This window comes from Aricia agestis, chromosome 13 (assembly GCF_905147365.1).
Source record: "Aricia agestis chromosome 13, ilAriAges1.1, whole genome shotgun sequence".
In the NCBI taxonomy this organism is placed as follows: Eukaryota; Metazoa; Arthropoda; class Insecta; order Lepidoptera; family Lycaenidae; genus Aricia; species Aricia agestis.
In genome coordinates, this window is record NC_056418.1 from 1,480,901 (window position 1) to 1,502,847 (window position 21,947).

At 36.2% G+C, this 21,947-nt stretch overlaps 1 protein-coding gene and 1 non-coding gene across 6 annotated transcripts in view; one reads left to right on the forward strand and one right to left on the reverse strand.

Moving 5' to 3' along the window:
* LOC121733221 (broad-complex core protein isoforms 1/2/3/4/5) overlaps positions 1-21,947 on the forward strand; it is a 46,659-nt gene that overhangs the window by 11,490 nt on the left and 13,222 nt on the right. For all 5 annotated transcript variants that reach the window (XM_042123408.1, XM_042123409.1, XM_042123411.1 and 2 more), the window contains exons 2-3: positions 2,560-2,604; positions 17,013-17,225. In XM_042123408.1, the coding sequence (XP_041979342.1) occupies positions 17,040-17,225 (186 nt within the window). In that variant the 5' untranslated portion in view covers positions 2,560-2,604; positions 17,013-17,039. The remainder of the gene's footprint in view (positions 1-2,559; positions 2,605-17,012; positions 17,226-21,947) is intronic.
* On the reverse strand, positions 18,851-18,934 carry Trnal-uaa. The gene has a single exon. It is a non-coding gene; the product is annotated as a tRNA-Leu (tRNA).

The window sequence follows — 21,947 nt, forward strand, 5'->3', positions numbered from 1 at the left end:
TTTGGCCTCTCACTGTGGCCTTACCCTAAGCTGATGACGTCAAGCACTAGAATGTATGTCTATTCGCAACAAAGAACTACATTTTCCTAACTCCGAGTTCAGACACCGATAAACTCTTGGGAATTTTTATGAGAGAACACTTTTATAAGTCCTATCTGCTTTAATATCATTGAATAGAATTGAAATTAATATAGAACACTGAACAGCCATTCTCAAAGTTTGCTCCGCGGAGCACTGGTGCTCCGCCAAAGTCTTGTAGGGACTCCGCGAGCGATACATGAATTGTTTTAAGAAATGTCATCAGCGGGGCTAAAATGGTCACTTTGGAGAATCATAATATTATGAAACACCGGAAATACTATCACCGGCTGTATTTTCGGACCTATACGACCTGCAAACCTTCAAAAAAAGAGCGTATTCCCTCTTAAAAGGCCGGCAACACACCTGCAGCTCTTCTGATGTTGCGAGTGTCCATGGGCGACGGTAGTTGCTTTCCATCAGACGACCCGTTTACTCGTTTGCCCCCTTATTTCATTAAAAAAATCATAATATGATTTTTTATCGCAAAATTGTCACTCTGCTTGCAATTCATGTCTAGTAATTCGTACTAAACATTTGATATTCGTCAGTTTGACAGTTTTAACAATTCATTTGCTGGATTGATTTAGAGGAATAGCTAAAAGTGACCGTTTTATTCCCGTAGACACCAGCATGAATACAATAATTCTAAATTTTTTTGTTGTCCGTCAAAAATGTCACTTCTTAGCCCGGGCGCGCCTAAGCGGCCAGGTCGCGACGGCCATCGAGATAATCACATTAGTATGAAACCGACATAGACCACGTGCACCTGCGTGGCGGCCAGCGGCCACACCATACTTTCAATGGCCGCTGCGACCTAGCCGCCGCGGCCTGGCCGCTTGTGCGCGCCCGGGCTTAAAGGGGTTCCGCTACCAAAAACTTTGAGAACAACTGATATACAATATGATCGCATTTTAGGACATCTTAATAATTAAAAAAAGAATAAGTACAATCGTAAGCTTACAAGCTTCCTAAACATAAATATTTACATTGTACATTTGAAAGTATTTCTGCCTGTCTAATATTGTGTGTTAGCTCATAAAATTCTAAATCGATTCAGTTGGTTGTGAATCCTGGTAAAGGCACGTAGAACAGGTTTATCAAGGAAAGATTTACGGTTTCCGTGTGAGAATAGAATTTTACCCCAATGTTACGGTTTACATTTGGCACTTAATTTGTGTCTAATTTATTTCATATTTAATACTTCCTTATCAGTAACAACTCTTCCTTATACCTGAAAGGACATAACTAATTTTAACGTTACGTCATTAGATAACCCTAAACTCTAACCCCGTAATTCCAAACGTAACACATAGTGGGAATGCCTACCGTAGTTCACGTACATTATTTCCGTAACTAGTGGCCACATAGTCGGGGCCGGCCAATAGAAACGAAGGTCAAACATCGGGCCAGCCAACCGGCGCGACGTATTCGGAATTCGAAGTATGTAGGCTCTATACGAAAGCGAAAGTCGTCCAATCGCGAGGCGCGGAGCCATGTGTGGGATTACGTGTACGTGAGCGTGCGTGTGTGCGAACGTGAATGGGTTACGTAACTACGTGCAGTAAATAACGTGATTAATCCGCGGGCTTCGACCGTCATACGTTTAGATTTCATTGTTTTACGTGTAGAGCTTAAATGGACTTAGCAAATGTTACTTAAGATGTCAGCGAGTCAAAATAGCAAATGTTGAAATTAAGTAATGAATGTCGTGATCGTATTAACCAAAAGACCTATATCGTCATTTAACATTAAATTTTTACTGATTACTTAGGTTGGGTTGCACTAGAGGCGTTGTTAAAGTTAAAGTTATGGTTATAGTTAAATATGGCGTCCTTTAGCTTTAACTTTCACCTTAACTTTAACCGGAGAAATTCACAGATGTCTGTTGCGTTTTTTTTTTTTATTGAAGCTACAGGTAACGGGATTGAGGGTATAAAAAATTGAATTATCCGTAAAAATCGACAGGAAAAATATAACACTGGAAAAAATAGTAAATTTTCAGATATACGTATAAGCAACCAAAGATTTTACATTTTGCACTGTAGTTATAGTTAAAATTAAAGTTATAGTTAAAGTTAGTTGGTGCAACCCAACCTTACTGCAAATTTTAATGAGAATAGACTACATGTTTCCGTAGCTTTTATAGTCACAGCAGTTAAACTGTTATGTAATAAAGATTATTATTATAGGAGCAAATCAATGTTTCAAATATAATTTACTACTCTTGTATTTCCCAAAAAAAGCAATTGTATTTCCCAAATGTATTTTCCAAAAAAATCTTAGCTCTACGTGGACTTATTAGAAACCGCTCTACGAAATTTAGTTCACTAGTCGTCCGCAAGGTGGCTCTAAATCAGAAAATTGATATTTTAATTTCTATTAATAATCCTTTTATTGTTTTAATAAAGGTTCTATAAACGAAAATACTAAAAAGGTAACAACAGATCAAAATAAATTAACGTAAGTTTTCTTTTCCAGATAAATTATTATACAGCAGCTGAGCGGGGCGTCACTAATTTTAAGGTAACATAATCCATACTAATATTATAAGAACTAAATATGTTTGTCTGTAAACTCTTTGTACTCAATACTAAATCAATTTAAATGAAATTTTGGTGTGAAACATAATAGTCTGGGGAAAGGCCAAAGCATTTATTGTGTTAAGGGGGCGACTAACCCAAAATTTTCGATTTTATAATTCATTTTTATACTTGAAAATAAGCCCCAAATTGTTTCATTTTCTAAAATTAGATACTACATTATATTTCCATGAATTCGATCTAAGCAAAGACACAAATTCTCGCATCTTCAAATTTTCTCGATAGAAAAAAAAAAACACCAAGATGCATCTAATTGTCACGAATTTTTCATTTATTGTCATAACCGTGCATTGAACTAAGTTAATATTTTAACACATTATATAAAATTCTATCATTGTGAAACCGACCTAGCGGTTTTTCAAAATGTTGTTTATTTATCGAGTTATTGAGAAAAAACTAATTTGGCGATGAATCTTCTTCCTCTTCTTCTTTTGGCGTAATCCGCGTCGTCCTTTTTCACTTGGCATATGAAAGATGGGCGTGAATGTGCAGTCGAGAGAAGGACGATGTTTGATTTTTTGGGTTAGTCGCGCGTCTTCAGACGTACGGTTCCTGCACGATATAAATTTTCTGCCCGCACGATCATGCAAGCAACATCTAGTTTAAATAATTTAGCAATTATTAATATTACGAAGATCAACTAACATTTCTCGAACAGCAATCAATCAGAATTTTTGATGCTTGATGCAAGCATGCATTCTGGAATATGATCAGAATGGAATTCGCAACAAAAATTCTGGAAAAAATATTTACTTCGCCTAAGTAAATATTTTTTTGTTTTATCTTCAGTGCAACAATTTTAATTATAACGTCGTATCACACCATTCGCTCGATAGATGATAATTTTAGTTTTGTTTAGATTAAAATAATCGATGCATTTATTCAAATTATTGTTTTATCAAAATGTAAATAAATATAATCTTATCTCAACGTGGACGGCGAAAAACATACGCAAATCTAGTTCTGTTCATACGAAATATTTATCATAATCATATTGTGTCATCAGCAGATTTTTTAAATATAAAATAGCTTTTAAAAGCATTTTTTTGAGATGGGTACAAAATGTTAAATTCAATTTAGGCCACGTGACTTGGTCGAGAAAAAATATCTACAGCCGAACATATAACCTCCTCGTTTTTTGGAAGTCGGTTAAAAATAAGACGGAAGGAGAGTGAACCGCACGGCGTAGGAAAGGAAGTAACATCCCCCTCTTCTTTAACCGCGCAGCTATGTATGCTGTTGTTTCGCTTCCACTTCTGCAGGACGCAACGCCAAGACATTTTCTGTATCGTTTTTTTTTTAATAAAAAAACGCCGATCAATATGTATGAAATTGACATTAGACGAGTCCTGAGTAGAACATCAACGTCATATTAACGAACGCTTATGTCAATTCCATACATTTCGATCGGCGGTTCTATAAAGAAGTGATAAAGAAAACATCTTGGCTAGGAGCTCTGTTGTTTTTCAGTGAGGATAAAGAAAGATGATCAGCCGACAGCTTATTACACCCAAAATAATAAATCGATAGATATGCCTCTTTACAGCAGTGTGATAAGTGTAGGTGGGTCGTGATACCCTGAGCTCTGACACTAACGCTAGATACCGCCTAAGTTTTACCACAAGATAATATTACTTTTATATTCGTAATTAATGCATTCGATAAACGTTATCGAAATTTAAATTGTATTTTATTCGAATCTAATATGAAGATGCTGAATTTGTTAAACTATAATAAATTATTTAAAGCCCTTTCTCTTGCGGACATTTAGCAGACCACTCATCTCCAATACTGTAGTCCAAGGGTTCCCAAAGTGTGCTCCGCGGCGCCCTGGTGCGCCGTGGAAAGACAAGATTGGCGCCGTGAGTCGATCCTCCGTCATTATCCTAAACCACAAAATTAATTATTATAAATTAAAATTATAATATTATTTATTTTGTAAGGCCGGTAGACAATTAAATATTTGTTTATTATCTACCTGCTTAACCTAATTATAATCATTAAAGGTGTCTATTTGTGTATCTTTTTGTACCTAATAGCTAGGTAGAGAAGGGTGCTGTGACAAAATATTGTGACGTGTAACTGCGCCGCAGGCTCAAAAAGATTGAGAACGCCAAATATGCTTCTTTGTAGCGAAATTCACAGTATTAAATGCTTTGATATAATATCAGGGGAGCAAAAGTCATAATCCACAAAATGTATTAGAATACATTCTGTGGACGTTTAGACTATTACATACTCTTATTCCATCTTCTATTTAAAACATAAGTAGAAGAAATGGAAAACTATAAAATAATAAAATGTCCTCCAATATTATTTATCTCCAATTCTAACTCATGTAATCCGACCTACACATCGATTTAGGTAAATGACGACCATGTACTATCATTTATCGCCAAATTTTATGCAACTTTATCGTCCAAATATAATCGCTAATTGTTCAGCATTCGTGCCGTATCGAATTGAAATCTCACGTCCATCTTATATTACTCAACCATAATATTTTACAAACTCGTAACGTTTGACGCAGTCGCGTTTTCAATGCCGGTCTATGTCAACAAAAGTTTAGGCGGCATCTGTTCAAATTTGCAAAACCTTGGATTTTGCATGTACACCGCAACTATTCAAATAAAAGTAAATTTAATTTTGTCTATTATTTGAGATATCTATGACGTCAAGTGGACGAATCCAGAAAATAGAAAATGAAAATCGAAGGCATATTTTGAAATTAAAAGACTTCATGATTTCAACTGTAAAAGCTAGTCTAGACTTATCTCGCGGTGAAAGCTTTAGTAGGTAAATGTAATGTAATTTAAAATGAAAGAGAGAAAGAAAAAAAATATTTTCAAATCCAAGCATGAAGCAGTTCTTGAAATGTCAACAAAAAATTATTTAACATTTATACTTGCGTTCTAAAACATTTGCAATATTGCAATATACATTTAAATACAATATTGTATACAGATTCGAGATAAATATTAATTTAGTTGTATTTTCCTTTTAAATATCATGCGTTTGGCACTAGAAATAAGACCTAACGATACGTTATCGCTTAGCCTAGGTATTTGATAAAAAGCTAAATTTGTAAAAAAAAAGATAACGCTATCGTCGTCCTGTTCTAACTTGTAGTTTACGCTGGAGAGAGATAACCTCTGATCAAAGTAAATCGATCGAATGACATTGTGATGTCAAAACAAAAATTTGGGTACACCTAAATCTGGATTTATATGAGTCTACCCCAGGGGTTCCCAAACTTATTTTGTCTACTGCCCACTTTGAGAAAAAAATATGTTTTAGCGGCCCCCTTGTTTCAATTTAAAATGCATCCAGACGAAATAAATTATCCCGCAAGAAGCCCAGGGGCGGATCTTGAATTTGTGGGGCCCTGGGCTAATGCTGCTTAGGGGCCCTACCTAATTACAAGACATCGGATTATATGCATTTGCATACTTGCATATGCAAATGCATATATTGGCACTTTTTAGGCGATAATGCATATTTTGGCAATTTTTCATTGATAGTGCATATTTCGGTAGTTTTATGCCCTCGTAGTCTCCAAACTAGCTATCATGACACACACCGAGGCCACAAATGACAAAACAGAGGTACGATAGATCAAAACACTTCAAATATGCTGGCTCCATCCGTCTCCATTTAAGGAATGCAATACATAAATAGGTACAATATCTTTCTAGACAATTTTTCTTTGTAGTTGGCAACATTAATAAAAAAAAAATGAATAAAGTAGTTAACAATTTATTAATAAACTTCCATGGGCATTCATATTGCATTCGGAAAATGTTGGTAAAAAATTATTATTGGTTCTGTATAAGAAATGAAAAATCCTGGATTTGATGAAATTATAAAAATTGGCGCTTTTATTAACGGCACCACCGGATAACTCTTTAAAAAAATAATAAATTTTAATAATAAATGACTTTTGATTTTGCATATTTTGTGCATATTTCGGCCATTTTTTCGTGCATATTTGCATGCATATTTCGGCACTTTGATCGTGCATATAATCCGATGTCTACTAGGTAATTACTCAACTAATTGCCATTTTGATAATCAAATTAAAAAATAAGAAAATGCCTCATTCCCCGTTCCGTTTGATAGATGCGCACACGGGTTGATTGATCGCAACCAGTGTTGCCAACCTTATGATCGTTTTTTTATTCTAGATAATTTTTATTATTGACAATATCGTCTATTGGTTTCAGATCGGTTGGGGGCCCTCTGTATTCGCGGGGCCCTGGGCTGCAGCCCAAAAAGCCTTTAAGTAGATCCGCCCCTGCGCAAGCCTCTACACAAGGCTCCCATTTTTTTGGCGGCTATATCGCGGGACCACAAGCAAATGCATGTAAATGGCAGCATGGTCACGCCGCTATTTAAATAAATCGTTACATACATTTGCTTGTAATCTCCCGATGTAGCCGCCAAACCGCGCGTTCAGACGGAGGCATATAAATCAAGTCTGACGGTTATTTTTTTCGATAACAGACGTACAAGGATTTCGACACAGCTACAGCATCCATGTCTTATCAAAATATTCAAACCATAACCTACCTACCTACCTATTTTTTTTATGAAATAAGGGGGCAAACGAGCAAACGGGTCACCTGATGGAAAGCAACTTCTGTCGCCCATGGACACTCGCAGCATCTGAAGAGCTGCAGGTGCGTTGCCGGCCTTTTAAGGGGTGATTGGGTAGGGAAGGGAATAGGGGAGGGTAGGGAAGGGAAAAGGGTAGGGGATTGGGCCTCCGGTAAACTCACTAGGCGAAACACAGCGGAAGCGCTGTTTCACGCCGGTTTTCTGTGAGGCCGTGGTATTTCTCCGGTCGAGCCGACCCATTCGTGCCGAAGTATGGCTCTCCCACGTCAAAACCTACCTACCTTCGCTAGGTATATTAACTTTATGATTGAAACACAGAAACGTTGTCAAACGTCGAACAAAACTTTTTGTTTACTAGTGCTGCCGTCTAGCGTGAAAACATTGCAATAATATATCCTACTACTAGAATATGCATTTCGCCAAATACCTGCTTATAACACGAATATGGTTTTAGTTTATATTCATCAACACTCTATCTAGGTTATATTTTCTTCCCATTCGAAAAAGCACACCACATTCCACTTGTGAAAAATGTGCCAAAGGCAAAAGCAAAAAGGTTACAGCAAATAAAGCCACCTTCACACCATAGAAAACAAAAAACAACCTCAAACTATCATGACGGGATGAAACGGGAATATTGGGTGTCCCGGTATGATCGACACGCTAATAGTGGCATGCCGGGACAGGGATCCGGGATAGAGGGACGGGATATGGGATAGAGCAGTGGTTCTCAACCTTTTTTTCTACTGGCCACAAACACGTTTTGGTCTTGGTATCGCGGGCCGTAACCAAAAATAATGCGTTCTTCAAAATTAGAGATTCAAAAGTGAAAAAAAAGTCACGACTTCTACTACGATTTTGTAGCATTTTTCCGGTGGGCGTGAATTTTCAAATGGTTTAACTTCACGAGGGCTGATAAAGCGGGCCGTAGGTTGAGTATAGCTGGGATAGAGGGACGGGATTGAGGGATAGAGCATAAAAGGATCAATTTAGTGCCTTTTAGTGCATGAATCTTTTTTTCCATTTTGTGTTTCCCTTTGATACGATTTTAGTTAAGCCTTTTACATTGTGTGTAAAATTTAATAGACCTGTTAGTTGATATCCGCTGTTGTAGCTTTTTAGTTGGAAATGTACTCCTTGATATTCCTTTTTTTTTAAATAAAATTAGGGGGAAACAAGAAAACAGGTCACCTGATGGAAAGCAATTATTACCGTCGTCCATGTGTCATATTTGTCTGATACGTTAAAAAAGTCGCTAAACAGTTGAGAGATGAAGACAAAACATGTATGACGACTTTTGTTAGTAATAATAATAATTAGTAAAAGTATACACACTAAAAAGATGGCCAACTATTATATCCCATCAATCTCCAAGTACAGCTGGCTGCAGCATAACAATTGAAAATCTATTATGTCTGCAATACCCACGATGGAGGTGATATTACATAGATTCTATACACTAGAAGTCGATTCTGTTGTATAACAAAACATAATGTTATACGTATAGTAATGTTGGTTTTTGGCAAAATTTTCATTATCAGTGTTGAAACTATTACTAGTGCATTGATAGCGCTATCTCAGCCCGATATTAAGATAGCACGCAAAAATTATTTGATAACTAGTTAGGAACAAAGCCATCATCATCATCACTCTTGTGTTTTTGTTTTATAATGGAACTTCATTTAATGAATATGCTTAAATAAATAAAACTTATAATAAAAATATGCTCGACAACGTCTTGCTAAAACTGGAGAATATCTACACTGTTTGGGCTAATCTTGGCCTTATAATTATTAAAAAATATATAAATATTATTTTTAAAAAAATATTTCATTTTAATATTATTATTAAATATTAAAGAACACATATAACTAAAGACTTTGAGAAAAAATCAAGTACCTACCTGTTGCCATTATTAAAATGTATAGAGCAAAAAAGGCCAAAAAAATCAAGTTTTGTTGTATGGGAGCTCCCCTTAAATATTAATTTTATTTTGTTTTTAGTATTTATTGATGAAGCGGCAACAGATATACACAATCTGTGAAAATTTCAGATGTTTAGCTATTGCGGTTCTTGAGTTACAGCCTGGAGACAGACGGACAGACGGACAGACATCGAAGCCTCAGTAATAGGGTCCCGTTTTTACCCTTTGGGTACGGAACCCTAAAAACTGTGAATTTGGCTCTATTTCAATCTAAATAGCGTGTGTCTAAATTCATCCCTATTTAGCTCTATATGCCGCTATTTAACTCCCAAAATAACGGCTCAACGCGTTTCAAAAGATAGTCAACCCTATTCTTTGATAGATAAAGATTAAAATCGTAGAACAAGCTCGTATATAATGTAGAATTCTTTTGAGCGAGGTGTAAAATAGTTACAAAAGTGTATTGATGGGGCACAAAGATGGATGTTTCTACTAAACGGGACAAAACAGACCCATGCCAGCCGCGGTTTAATTGAGACTGGGACAAGACACACGCTGAAACGGAAAGCGAGAAGCTATTGAGAATATATTATGGCTGGATTTATATGCATCCACCCGAACTTGCGGTTTCGAGTCTACCTTAGTGGAGTCTACACTGCGATATTACTAGCAATTCGACGGGTGCAAAGTAAAAAAAGTCATCTGCAATTTTGAGTTTTTCGTTTTTTTGTAGAAACTAGCTTAAAATATCATGTTCTACAACATACCAAAAACAAAAATTCAAATATCACCTTATTTTTGGTACTTTTGTCACGTAAAAGAAGACATCTACTCTTGTTTTGTGAAATTGCACGATGTAGATGCGGATAACTACCGCTGGTCGTCTATACGCGGGACGCGCGGGGGTCATGTTATGCGGCATAAGCGGCTATCTGCCATATAGCTTTTTCTACGTTGCGATTGTGATTTAGATGTCTCAATTTACTTTTGCAAATTAGTATTGTTTATTATGTTTATGAGTACCTATTTATGTTAATTCTTATTGTTAGCTATATTAATTGACTTCTAATTTGTTACTGTTATTTTTTACTGTTTTTTCATGTTCAGAAAGTCCAAAACGACTTTTTAAAGAAGTTGAAAGTTTCCAGAACATAAGTGATAGATTTATCGAGCAAAATACTGTGTTGCCCGATTAAATTATTGAACATCTTATAGAAAACCTTGATGTGTCACCGATGAAGACAAATGAATATAAGTTAACTTTGTAAGATAAGTCCCCATGATCTGAATACTCTAGGCCAGTCACACCAGTTCACTCTCAGTCTGAAATATAAAATGATTTTGAAAATTTGTCGATCTCAGCAAATTAACAAATACGCCAACACCCTCAGAATACAGTTCATCACTTCAAGTCCGCCGCGTCCATTATCAGTATTAGATCAAAATATTATATATTCTTTTTTATTAAACAGATACTTTGATCTCATATAATCTATGACCTGCTTGAGTTTATTAACTCAAGCAGGCCATCGAGTATATTGTCCCTCTCAAACTTTAAATCTTCTATAGACAACACCATTGATGCTTCTTCGGCAGTGGAGGCATCAAGTGAATGTTCTACGCCTTCCTCGTTAAACGGTAGAAAAAGACGTCAGTTAAATATTGATCTAAAGAAAAGGCGATTGAGAAATAAAGACACGTGTATTGATACGAGACGTAAATTACGACAAAATTTAGGTAAACAATTACATCAGTCCAGAAATGGTAAATTGCAACCTGCGTAACATCATATCCCGGCATTTGCAAGTTCTCGCGAAGTTTTTCTATTAACTTATCTTTGACCGGTTTTGGGATCTCTGTGATCACGAGAAGCAATTGAGAAATCGTTGAAATAAAATTTCATTTTGTGTTCTAAAAAATCGTATGTACCCCTCCGATGGTGTAAAACGTCCGGCGATGCTTATGATGTTATAATGAACCCATCATGCTTACAAGTGCCAAGTACAAAGACTTAATAAGCCTCTGCCTAAATTATAATCATTTACAACATAGTTCCTGTACTGATAATGATACTGAATAATTTTTAAATTAGTTTAAAATAATTAAAGTATTGACACAGAATTTCATTTTTGTTGTGAGAAAATACGATTTTTACGAAAGTAAATGAATGATTCCTAAGTATATCCATACTAATATTATAAATGGGAAAATATGTTTATTTATTTATTTGTTTGTTTGTCCTTCCTTCACGCTCTAACGAAGAAACAAATCGTATTGTTTTTTGGCATAAACTTAATTGAAAGGATGAAAAATAACATAGGCTACTTTTGGTCTTGGAAAAACATCATGTTTCTAAGGGAGCTTACGGGAATATTTGCAATTTACGCGATTTTCAAATTCCACGCGAGCGAAGCCGCGAGCAAAAGCTAGTATTTCATATTTTAACTTCCTTCTAAATCGTGTACCTTGCACCGAATCGACAACGTAGAAAAAGATATCTACGCAATTATGTTCTGAACTTGGTGTGTTTAAGATGTAAAACGTTTAACTACATATTTTAATAATATAACTTACTTTTAATAATAATTTTAATAATATAAAGTGTTACACTTTACGTAGTTACTGATAATCGTACTAGTAGTCGGTAAAAATACTTTAATAAATATAATTTTTGATTCCCACGTAGAAACGACCAAGTGGTAGTTAACTCAGTTGTCATATTTTCAAGCGCAATGTAGATGCAGACAACTACAATATCTCGTAAATTAAACATAATTAGAAGAAATTAAATATACATGTGGATTCATTAATAAATAATGAAACAATGATGAAAATTTCAATAAATTTGATCGGAAATTGACAAAATGGGAGCATTTTTTCCTATTATGCGCTCTCCTGAAAAGTTGCTGTTTTGTAGATGACTCTTTTTACTTTGCACCCGTCGAATTGTATGTAAATGACAGTGCGACCGCGCCATTTGTGATTTTGCGGCTTAGGAGCCAAACCGCTCGTTCGCGTGGACGCATATAATTTCAGTCAGGTGTATTAAAAATCTAGAGAAAATAGTCAAGGTTATTTGATTTAACAAAAATACTCTGTGTGTAGATGTTTTTAAAACATTATTCGTATTTTTATAAATTGTCCTAGCGACGATTTGTGCGTGAAGTTAAATCAAAAGTTTTAATACGATTCAACAAAATAACCCTGTGTGTATAGTAATCATTATTCTGAATATTTTTATAAATAGGCGTACCGACAGTTTTTACATGAAGTTGATGAAGAAGAATACAGTGGAGATAAAATTTATGTTATTTAAAAAAACTTATTAGACCGACTTCTCAACATTTCTTCATTTACGTGACCAAAAGTCTCGTATCCTAATCCTGCTTCAAAGAATACAAGAAAACCAAGATACAAGAGTCTACACTTCAAAAGCGTCTGAGTATCTCAACGATAAATGAAAATATAATAAAACCGCTCAGCGTGTGCCTTGTACCACGCGTAGGGGAGGGCTTTTCATACATTGAATGCTGAGATTTGCAAAGTGGTATGTTCGCTTTGTTCGCAGGCTCTAGTGTGTACTATACTCTATACTCTATGGTAACGGATTATACTGAATGACTTCTGCTTAGTTTTTATAAAAAGTATATTGGAATTCCAACTTTTTACGATATTTTGACTACAGTATTTTGTTAAGCATTAGTAGGATAAATGACTAGTAAATTGGACAGTACTAGTCATTGGAAAAAGCACAAAAACACCATATTTATTAATGTTGCTTTAAAAACTGACTGTTTTTCTTTAAAAACAGGCGTTCTTTTACTTTAAAAACAGGAAACTTTTAAAGCGACATTAATAAATATTGTATTTTTGTGTTTTTTCCAATGACTGGTACTGTCCAATCTACTAGTCATTTACCTTACTATCTTTTGTAAATGACGCCTCCGTTGCACCAAAATCCGTTTATCGCGCGAGTACCGAGTATTTATTCAGGGTAAAAAGTATCATAATATGTCCTTTCTCGGGACTAAAAGCATCCCTATACCTTTTAGCAAAATCGGTTCAGCGGTTTGGGCGTGAGGAGGTAATAGACAGACATACTTTCGCATTTATAATTGAGGTCATCCCCTGAGCAAACGACTTTGACCACACATTTGCCGCGTTACTGAGATCTCACCAAAATCCTATTTTTTTTTAATTATCTTAGTTCAAAATTGACCTAAAAATTCAAATGGCGAATATATAGAACTAAAATTGTCGATCTACTGGCTTGTGTTTCAAATAAACGTAATTTGTAAATACAAGGAAGATAGTGAATGTGTGTGCTTGAATTTAAACAAACTGGTATTACTTTGGAAGCTAATTACAGTTATTAATTTCCAATTTTTGTTTATTATTCTCATGAGTTTAATATACAAAAATAGAAAATTAATAACGGTGAAAGGTAGGTTCATATGCTGAAGATTATTGCTGTATTTTTATTATAATTTTGAAGCTTTCAAATTATGAGTTCATAATACTCTATAAACGGTAAACTACGGCATCTCCGTAGTTTACCGGAGGCCCAATCCCCTAACCCCTACACTATTCCCTTCCCTACCCTCAACTATTCCCTTCCCTTCCCTTCCCTACCCTCCCGTATTACCCTATTCCCTCTTAAAAGGCCGGCAACGCACTTGCAGCTCTTCTGATGCTGCGAGTGTCCATGGGCGACTATATCTACTATATATTTAACATGTATAGATTATATCTATGCTATATGGCTACTATACACACGTATAGTAGCCATATAGCTAGCTAGCTCTACAATTGACACCGGACCCAGCACGGCCAGTAGGTGATTGTTGTTGAAAAACTCCGACTAAACAACACATAGTATGATAGTACACCATCCTGTTATAGTTTGTAAACACTAGAGCCATCTGAAAAATTTCACTGAAATGTACCATCGAAGTATTTATATTATTCATAGACAGTTGACGGACCTACGTCGTTTGGTCAGATTGTATTGACAAATCATTGTTAGTCGTGATCTGTTGGCTGGGTTTGACACACAATTTCCAAATTATGTTGGTCCGCCATCTGCCTATGCATCAACTTCTCTGATAGTACTTACAGTTCTTGCCTAAAACATCGCTAAGATATAACCAAAATAAGGAGGCAAAGAATTTTATACAAATTTTTAAATTACTAGAGGGCGACTAACCCAAAAAATTAAACATCGTCCTTCTCTCTTCACACTCACGCACGTCTTTCATATGCCAGGTGGAAAAGAACGACGCGGAATCGTCGCCAAGTTAGTTTTTTCTGAGGGCGACTAACCCAAAAAATTAAACATCGTCCTTCTCTCTTCACACTCACGCCCGTCTTTCATATGCCAGGTAAAAAGGACGACGCGGAATCATCGCTAAGTTAGTTTTTTCTTAATAACTCGATAAATATAGTTTTAAAAATCCGCCAGGTCAGTGTCTCAATGTTTTCGCTTAGATCCAATTCTTGGAAATATAATGTAGTATCTATGTTTAGAAAATGAAACAAGTCGGGGCTTATTTTCAAGTATAAAAATTAATTTTAAAATCGTCAATTTAGGGTTAGTCGCCCCCTTAACCTAAATGACGAATAACCCCGTTGCACAGGAATTCGTTTATCGCGCGGGCACCGTACCTTTTTCTGGAATAAATTTTAAAGATGTCATCAGACACCTGCAGCTCGGAGGTAATTCATTCAATGACAATACATTCTTTTTTTTTCGGTTCGTCAAAAATTACACAGATTAGATTAACGAAAGTTTGAGAACCACTGAACTATGTGATGCCCAAGACTTCGCATTTTATCAAATAACAATTATCATATTAAACGACGGAAAAACACAAATACACCCACACGATATGCTTACTTAGTGTCCAATAATGATTATGATTTAATAAGCTAATCATAACTTGCCATATTTAGATCGGTGTAACTGACCTTTTATAATAATTGCATAATTGTGAATATTGTCAAATTTCCTCAAACACTGTAAACCACATATTTTCTGTAATGACATCAGATTTATAATTTAACCTACAAAACAAGGAATATGTTATTACTAATTACGCGCGGTCTCGGGTCATGTCAGGTCATGTGTGTGCGCAGTGCAAAGAATGCTCATTTAGGTTGGGTTGCACCAACTAACTTTAACTTTAACTACAATGCAAAATGTCAAATATTTGGTTAAAGTTAAAAATGGACGCCATCAAGACGCCATAATTAACCATAACCATAGAGCTCGACAAGGTTTTAAATGCACGTGGCGAAAAAAGGAACTAACGCTGTCATCATACAAAAACGCCATTTTTGACAGTTCTCCTTTACCAGCAGCGCCCCCGCCCATTTATAACCTTGTTGGGCCAGCTGTCATCTGTCAATTTCTCCTGTCAAAGTTAAGGTTAAGTTAATGTTAAAGTTAAATTTAGCCTTAACTATAGGTAACTATAACTTTAACTTTAACCACGCCTCTGGTGCAAACCAACCTTACTTTCGTAACCCAGTACGAGGATATACTTTGAGATCCGGGAAAGGACATGGGTTACTTCTTAACGCGTAAAAATGTGCGGTTTCCACGCGATTTTTGCACAACGGAGTTGCGGGCATTAACTAGTGATTATATAAGTCGAGATGGGTGATAAATCGCAATTTATAATGACATAGACTGCAGATAGGTACAAAAAACAATGATTAAAAATCAGGTCAGAGATACCAAAGCATAGATCACGCTTATTATTTATTCTCGTTCCATATTTGATACGTTGTGATTTATTGGAAATAAATAACGACTGACGTTTTGTTTTTCAAATATAAAGATGTTCGTCGACGGAGTCTCCTCTGAGGCGGACGGGGCCGTGCGAAAATTATTGATCCTGCCCCCTTTTAAAACAAAGTATCTTTCGTTAAAAACCATGACAAAATTCGTTATCAAAATGTGTGCGGTTTGACATAAGTCATCGTCAAATGACATTTCACTTTCGAAGACCAATGTCAAATCCCATACATTTCGATAACGAATTTCGTCATCGTTTTTAACGAAAGGACTTTGGTTACTGACTCTGATTACTTTTAGTTTATGGATAAGAGCGCTTTCGTTCTATTTCCGATAACTTTGATCCGGCAACGCACCTGCAGCTCCTCTAACGTGAGTGAGATCTCGTCCATGGGCGACGGTAGTTGCTTTCCATCAGGTGACCCGTTTGCTCATTTGCCTTTTTATTAAAAAAATAGATTCATTGAAGACGCAGATCAGTGAGATATCCCAAGCTGGATTTTGTTAGCTGTTATAAAATAATTTGTCTACTTTGTCCTTTCATGGTTCGGATCGGTTTCGGATCAGACATAGAAAGCGCTCTCACTAAGTTTGAAGATATCATAGAATGGTTTATCATTATTTTTCTATACATACCTCAAAAATTTTACAGGGTGAAACATGCAGCCGCAATCTTTAATACTTGTTAAGTCCAATTCGACTTTTGATTACAATATTATTTTTACAAAAGAGGTAAATGGAGGTTGTGAGCGAAAAGCTCATAGACTCCAATACATAATAACATTCCCCGTCTTTTTGGTAAAAGGTGGCCCCGTGCGAGTTTCTTACGCCAGTTCTTCTCGCCGGGCTAGTCCCGAACCGGTGGTAGGCACGTTCAAAAAGTGTATTAACAATACCTATTTTGAACATAAACATATTTTATTTATTATACTCAAAAGATAAACCTTCCCCAAACATCTATTTCACACTAGCTCATCGTTTTTGCCAACAGATCTAGAACACACATGTCGCGCTAACCATGGTGGACACACAGCACTTCTGCCTGCGGTGGAACAACTACCAGAGCAGCATCACCACCGCCTTCGAGAATCTCCGCGATGACGAGGACTTCGTGGACGTGACGCTCGCCTGCGACGGCAAAAGTCTCAAAGCGCATCGGGTTGTATTGTCAGCATGCAGCCCCTACTTCAGAGAACTACTCAAAGTGAGTATCTATTGCTTTTTTTATAAAATAAGGGGGCACACGATCAAACGTGGGAGAGCCATGCTTCGGCACGAATGGGCCGACTCGACCGGAGAAATACCACGTTCTCACAGAAAACCGGCGTGAAACAGCGCTTGCGCTGTGTTTCGCCGAATGATTGAGTTTACCGGAGGCCCAATCCCCCTATTCCCTTCCCTACCCTCCCCTATTCCGTTCCCTTCCCTTCCCATCCCTACCCTCCCCTATTACCCTATTCCCTCTTAAAAGACCGGCAACGCACCTGCAGCTCTTCTGATGCTGCGAGTGTCCATGGGCGACGGAAGTTGCAGTTTTCCATCAGGTGACCCATTTGCTTGTTTGCCCCCTTATTTCATTAAAAAAAAAACGGGTCACCTGATGGAAAGCAACTACCGTCGCCCATGGACATTCGCAACATCATAAGAGCTGCAGATGCGTTGCCGGCCTTTTAAGAGAGAACTCTTCTTGAAGGTTTGCAGGTTTTTATTGTATTAAAAAGTTTTTGTTTGTCGGTTTGAACAATCTAATCTCAGAAATTACTGAAGCGTTTTGCGTGTGCTTTGGCACAGATGTAAAAACCACGATTAGGATATAGGCTACATTTTTGCGGCAAGTTGTACGGTTTCTGCTGAATTCCTTGATGGAATGGAAAAGTTTTTTTCTACAGGAGTTTAATAGCTTTTGATTGGCTAACGTCTAAGGGTTAAATGATACCGCAATGCGACGCGTTACAGATATGCATTCCTAAATTTGTACTGAATTGACAGTTTTCAATTGTTTGAGACGTCTTACAAATCTATCAAATCCATACAAATTTAGAAACGCATCTACGCGTCACATTGCGGTCTGAATTGATCCTAATACATTGACCAATCAATGATGTATCTTGTCAAAAAACTCAGGAACTGGCCATAAAGTTAATATTATTTTTATTTAGTTCATTTATGTATATCATATTTTGAGATCTATCAAGCGACATTTCTATAGTATCAGATAAGGACAAAACAACGTTTGCATACTGACAATATTTTATTAGTAAGTCTGAACCACACTTATTTTCTTTTTTAACTAAGGAATAAAATAATGTTGATGATGATCATTGCAATTGTTAACTTCTTCATTATTTGCTCATAATAAATTACTAGACATGAAATATAAAAGTTATTACTCCCGAAAGTCTTGTAATGAACGAACGAGGTTTTTCCATTTTTCGCGGAACCCCACCGCGATTGTTCTCCTTATAAATTACGACACAATGATAACACGAGATCAGCATAACGTTTCGAAACAAAAACTGATTCATAACTTGCTTAATGCTTCTAAGAATAATTCACAATAAACAATTGAAACACATAGAACCTAAGAAAGACTGTTAAAAATAACTGAGCCATCTAGCGCTTGGTTAGAGCGTTGAAAAATCTACGTGGTAAATGTCTTCTATATTAGTGCCTAGGAATTAGTAAATTATATAGAATTTTAGTAAAATATATACTTACCATCATTTACTTATTCTACAAAACATAGTATTTTTATTTGCTAAAAATTCAGCCACTTCAGCAAACATGAAAACTAGGTTTTATAAAGCAGTTATAAAACAAAAGCCGCAATGTCAGGTGTGGGGTTCGAACCCACGCTCCCTCTCGGGAACCAGAGCTTAAATCTGGCGCCTTAGACCACTCGGCCAACCTGACTGCGAAGCCAGATCTGAATTTACGCATTAGTTTCGTGCGATACGTTGAACAAACAGAAAGTTGTGTACGCAAGTGTTTTTGATTTTTAATTAAAATGATCTAATTTTTATAACTGAAGGCTACGAATAATAAAAACTAAGGAAAAGTAACTCCATCAAAAAACATGTTCTACAATACTTGTCAAAAATGTGTACCTTTAGGTACACTTTCAATACATTTGCAATATTTAGGTGGCCTTGAGCGGTATCAAGCTGACGTTACATGACAGTTCGAAAGGAACTAAATTTAAAGCGGCAATAGCATGGGTTACGTTTCCTAGTTCTTATTATTCGTAGACTGAAGGTCACTATATAAAGTAGCTGGAGTTGGCTTTATTAAAAAAATACTATTTTCTAGACAAAAATAACTAAACTTAGTCTATGTAGTTATTGTGTATTTTTGTAAAAATAACTAAATTACACTTAAGCTCTACACTTTCCTTGGTGCTGCATAGGGATTGCAAAAAACGGATTTTTTTAAAAATCCTGATTTTCGGATTTTGACAAGCTCAAATCCGGATTATCCGGATAATCCGAATTTTATGACATTTTTTTAATATTTTTGATTAATAGCTTTAAATGCGAGTTATTTTTTTTGTTATTTCTTTATTAAACATTCATTTTAAAAGCGCAATATCAGACGTCTTAAAACAATTAACATTTTTCTTAAGTTAGTGATTTTCACATGGGCGGGGCGTGATGAAGTAAGAAATTAAAATAACAATATCTGATAATTAAGACATTATTAACAACTTAAAAATATCTTGATTTTTTTAAAGATATTTGAATAAGTGGAATTTAAGTTAACAATAAAATCCTAAACGATTTCCGCTTTATGGACGACTAAGCCCTTTTTGCTCCTACGAATACAGATAATAAAAATTAACTTAAGCACAATCAATTACCAACAGCACGAGATGTAAGGTCGAGGTAGACGTACTTGGGCTAGTTAGTTTATTTTGATACAGACAAGGAAATACAGAGAAACTAGTCCATGAAGAAGCTGATGAAGGAAGACATACCCCTCTCAGGGAACCGCAGATTCGTTGACATGTGTATTTCACTCGTCCTAACTAGGTCATTGACTAATTTACAAAAATCCAATTCGGGGCCTGCCGCAATGGATCGCAGTAATTGGAAGTAAGTCTTCTCGACAAAACAAAAAATACATCTCAGACGTGGGAGTGAAGACGGCGCATGTGGATTACCTCGTGTTATCCACATGCATCTAGGCTGGATATCGACAGAGTGGGTATCTAGCCTAGGCCTAGGAAAATATAGCTCGATGCCCTGGAGGCATTTTTTTCATCTGAAGGCAGGTTACTGTAGCCCTGAAATCACCATGACTCCTGAGGATCTATTGTGACTACTTAATCCTCATAAATTTAACGATGTGGTTGGAATTGGTGGTTGGAATTTCCTCTATAGTAGAGTAGGTGAGTTTCAGCTGCCTGAGCTGCAGCAGCTACAGCTGCTGAGTGAAGTAGTATATAGTATTATATATTAGTATCGTAATATATAGTATTACTGGATACTAGTTATTTTGTAAACGTAAAGATTTTTATTCTTATCTTTACAGAGTAAGTTTTAATGGTTAGTTTTGTAAAAGCCAGGAATTAGTGCTTTAGAATGTTCAAGGCCAGGAGTAATGGGAGATGTTTTTACAGACCGCTTCTGGACCGTATATGAGATTCTCAGCTCTAAGCCTAACCAGCTCGTCAGCGGTTTCATTACCAAAGACGTTAATGTGACCCGGGGCCCATACTAGTCGAAGTTGTTGTTCTCTTCCAACATGTTTTACGTTTCACCATAATCTAGAACCAATTTGGACGAAATTTCTGCTGCAGTGCTAAGTGCAGCTTGACTGTCAGAGAAGATGAATATATTTTTATTAACTATCATCTCTTGGCTCTCTTGTGAGCAACCGATTATTACAAATACCTTAGACTAGCACACGGTTGCAAACTCTCCCTTTGAGGCATATCAGCAGTGACGCTGGAGTGAGATAAGTGGAATATCCTAGGGGAACCTTTGCCCAGCATAAATTTGCCCCAATAGGCTTATTGTACAGAATAAAAAAAAACTTCAAATAATTCTTTAAACTTTAAATCAACAATTTAATATTTTATAAACCCTTTTCCTTTATTTCATTAGACAAACTTAAAAATCAGAAGATTTTATAGAAAACCATTTTATTCAATACTGACAACATCCTAAAAGAATAATTATTGTATATTTCTCATGATTGCAGGCATATTATTAAATAGTAAAATGTATAGTAAAATAAACTCACAAGATATTAAAAAATGACGTTCTTTTTTAAAATAACATTTAAAATGTTAATACACAATTTACAACCGCCAAATAACTAAACAATGCAATATTCGACATACGAAGTACTGAGATAAGTACCTCTTGAGCGCGCAAATTTGTGATAGCGCCTTTAAACAAATGTGAATTTGTATGTCAGATGCTACACAATACATCTAAATTAATTTTATACTACGTAAAAGCTTATTTTTCATAATTTTACCAACTATTCGAAAAAACCGAAGATCCGGATTTTCAAAACTAAAAATCCGGATTTTTCGTAGGCCCAAATCATCCGAAGAATCAGGATTTTTCGGATTTCGAAGTATCCGGATTGCAATCCCTAGTGCTGCACTAGCACCTATGTGTGCACTATAGCACCAGTGCACTGACTCTTTCTCAGCTGACGTCCAATTCTAGCTGACGTCCAATTCTAAAAACCTTTATTTGTTTTTTACTGCCGACACCATTTACCAAAGTACTAAACTATATCACTCTCTGCCATTAACAACACCAAGCACCAACCTAGCTTTTTTTCCTCTCAAACAACTGTGGGAGAGCCATGCTTTGGCACGAATGGGCCGGCTCGACCGGAGAAATACCACGTTCTCACAGAAAACCGGCGTGAAACAGCTCTTGCGCTGTGTTTCGTGTTTCGCCGAGTG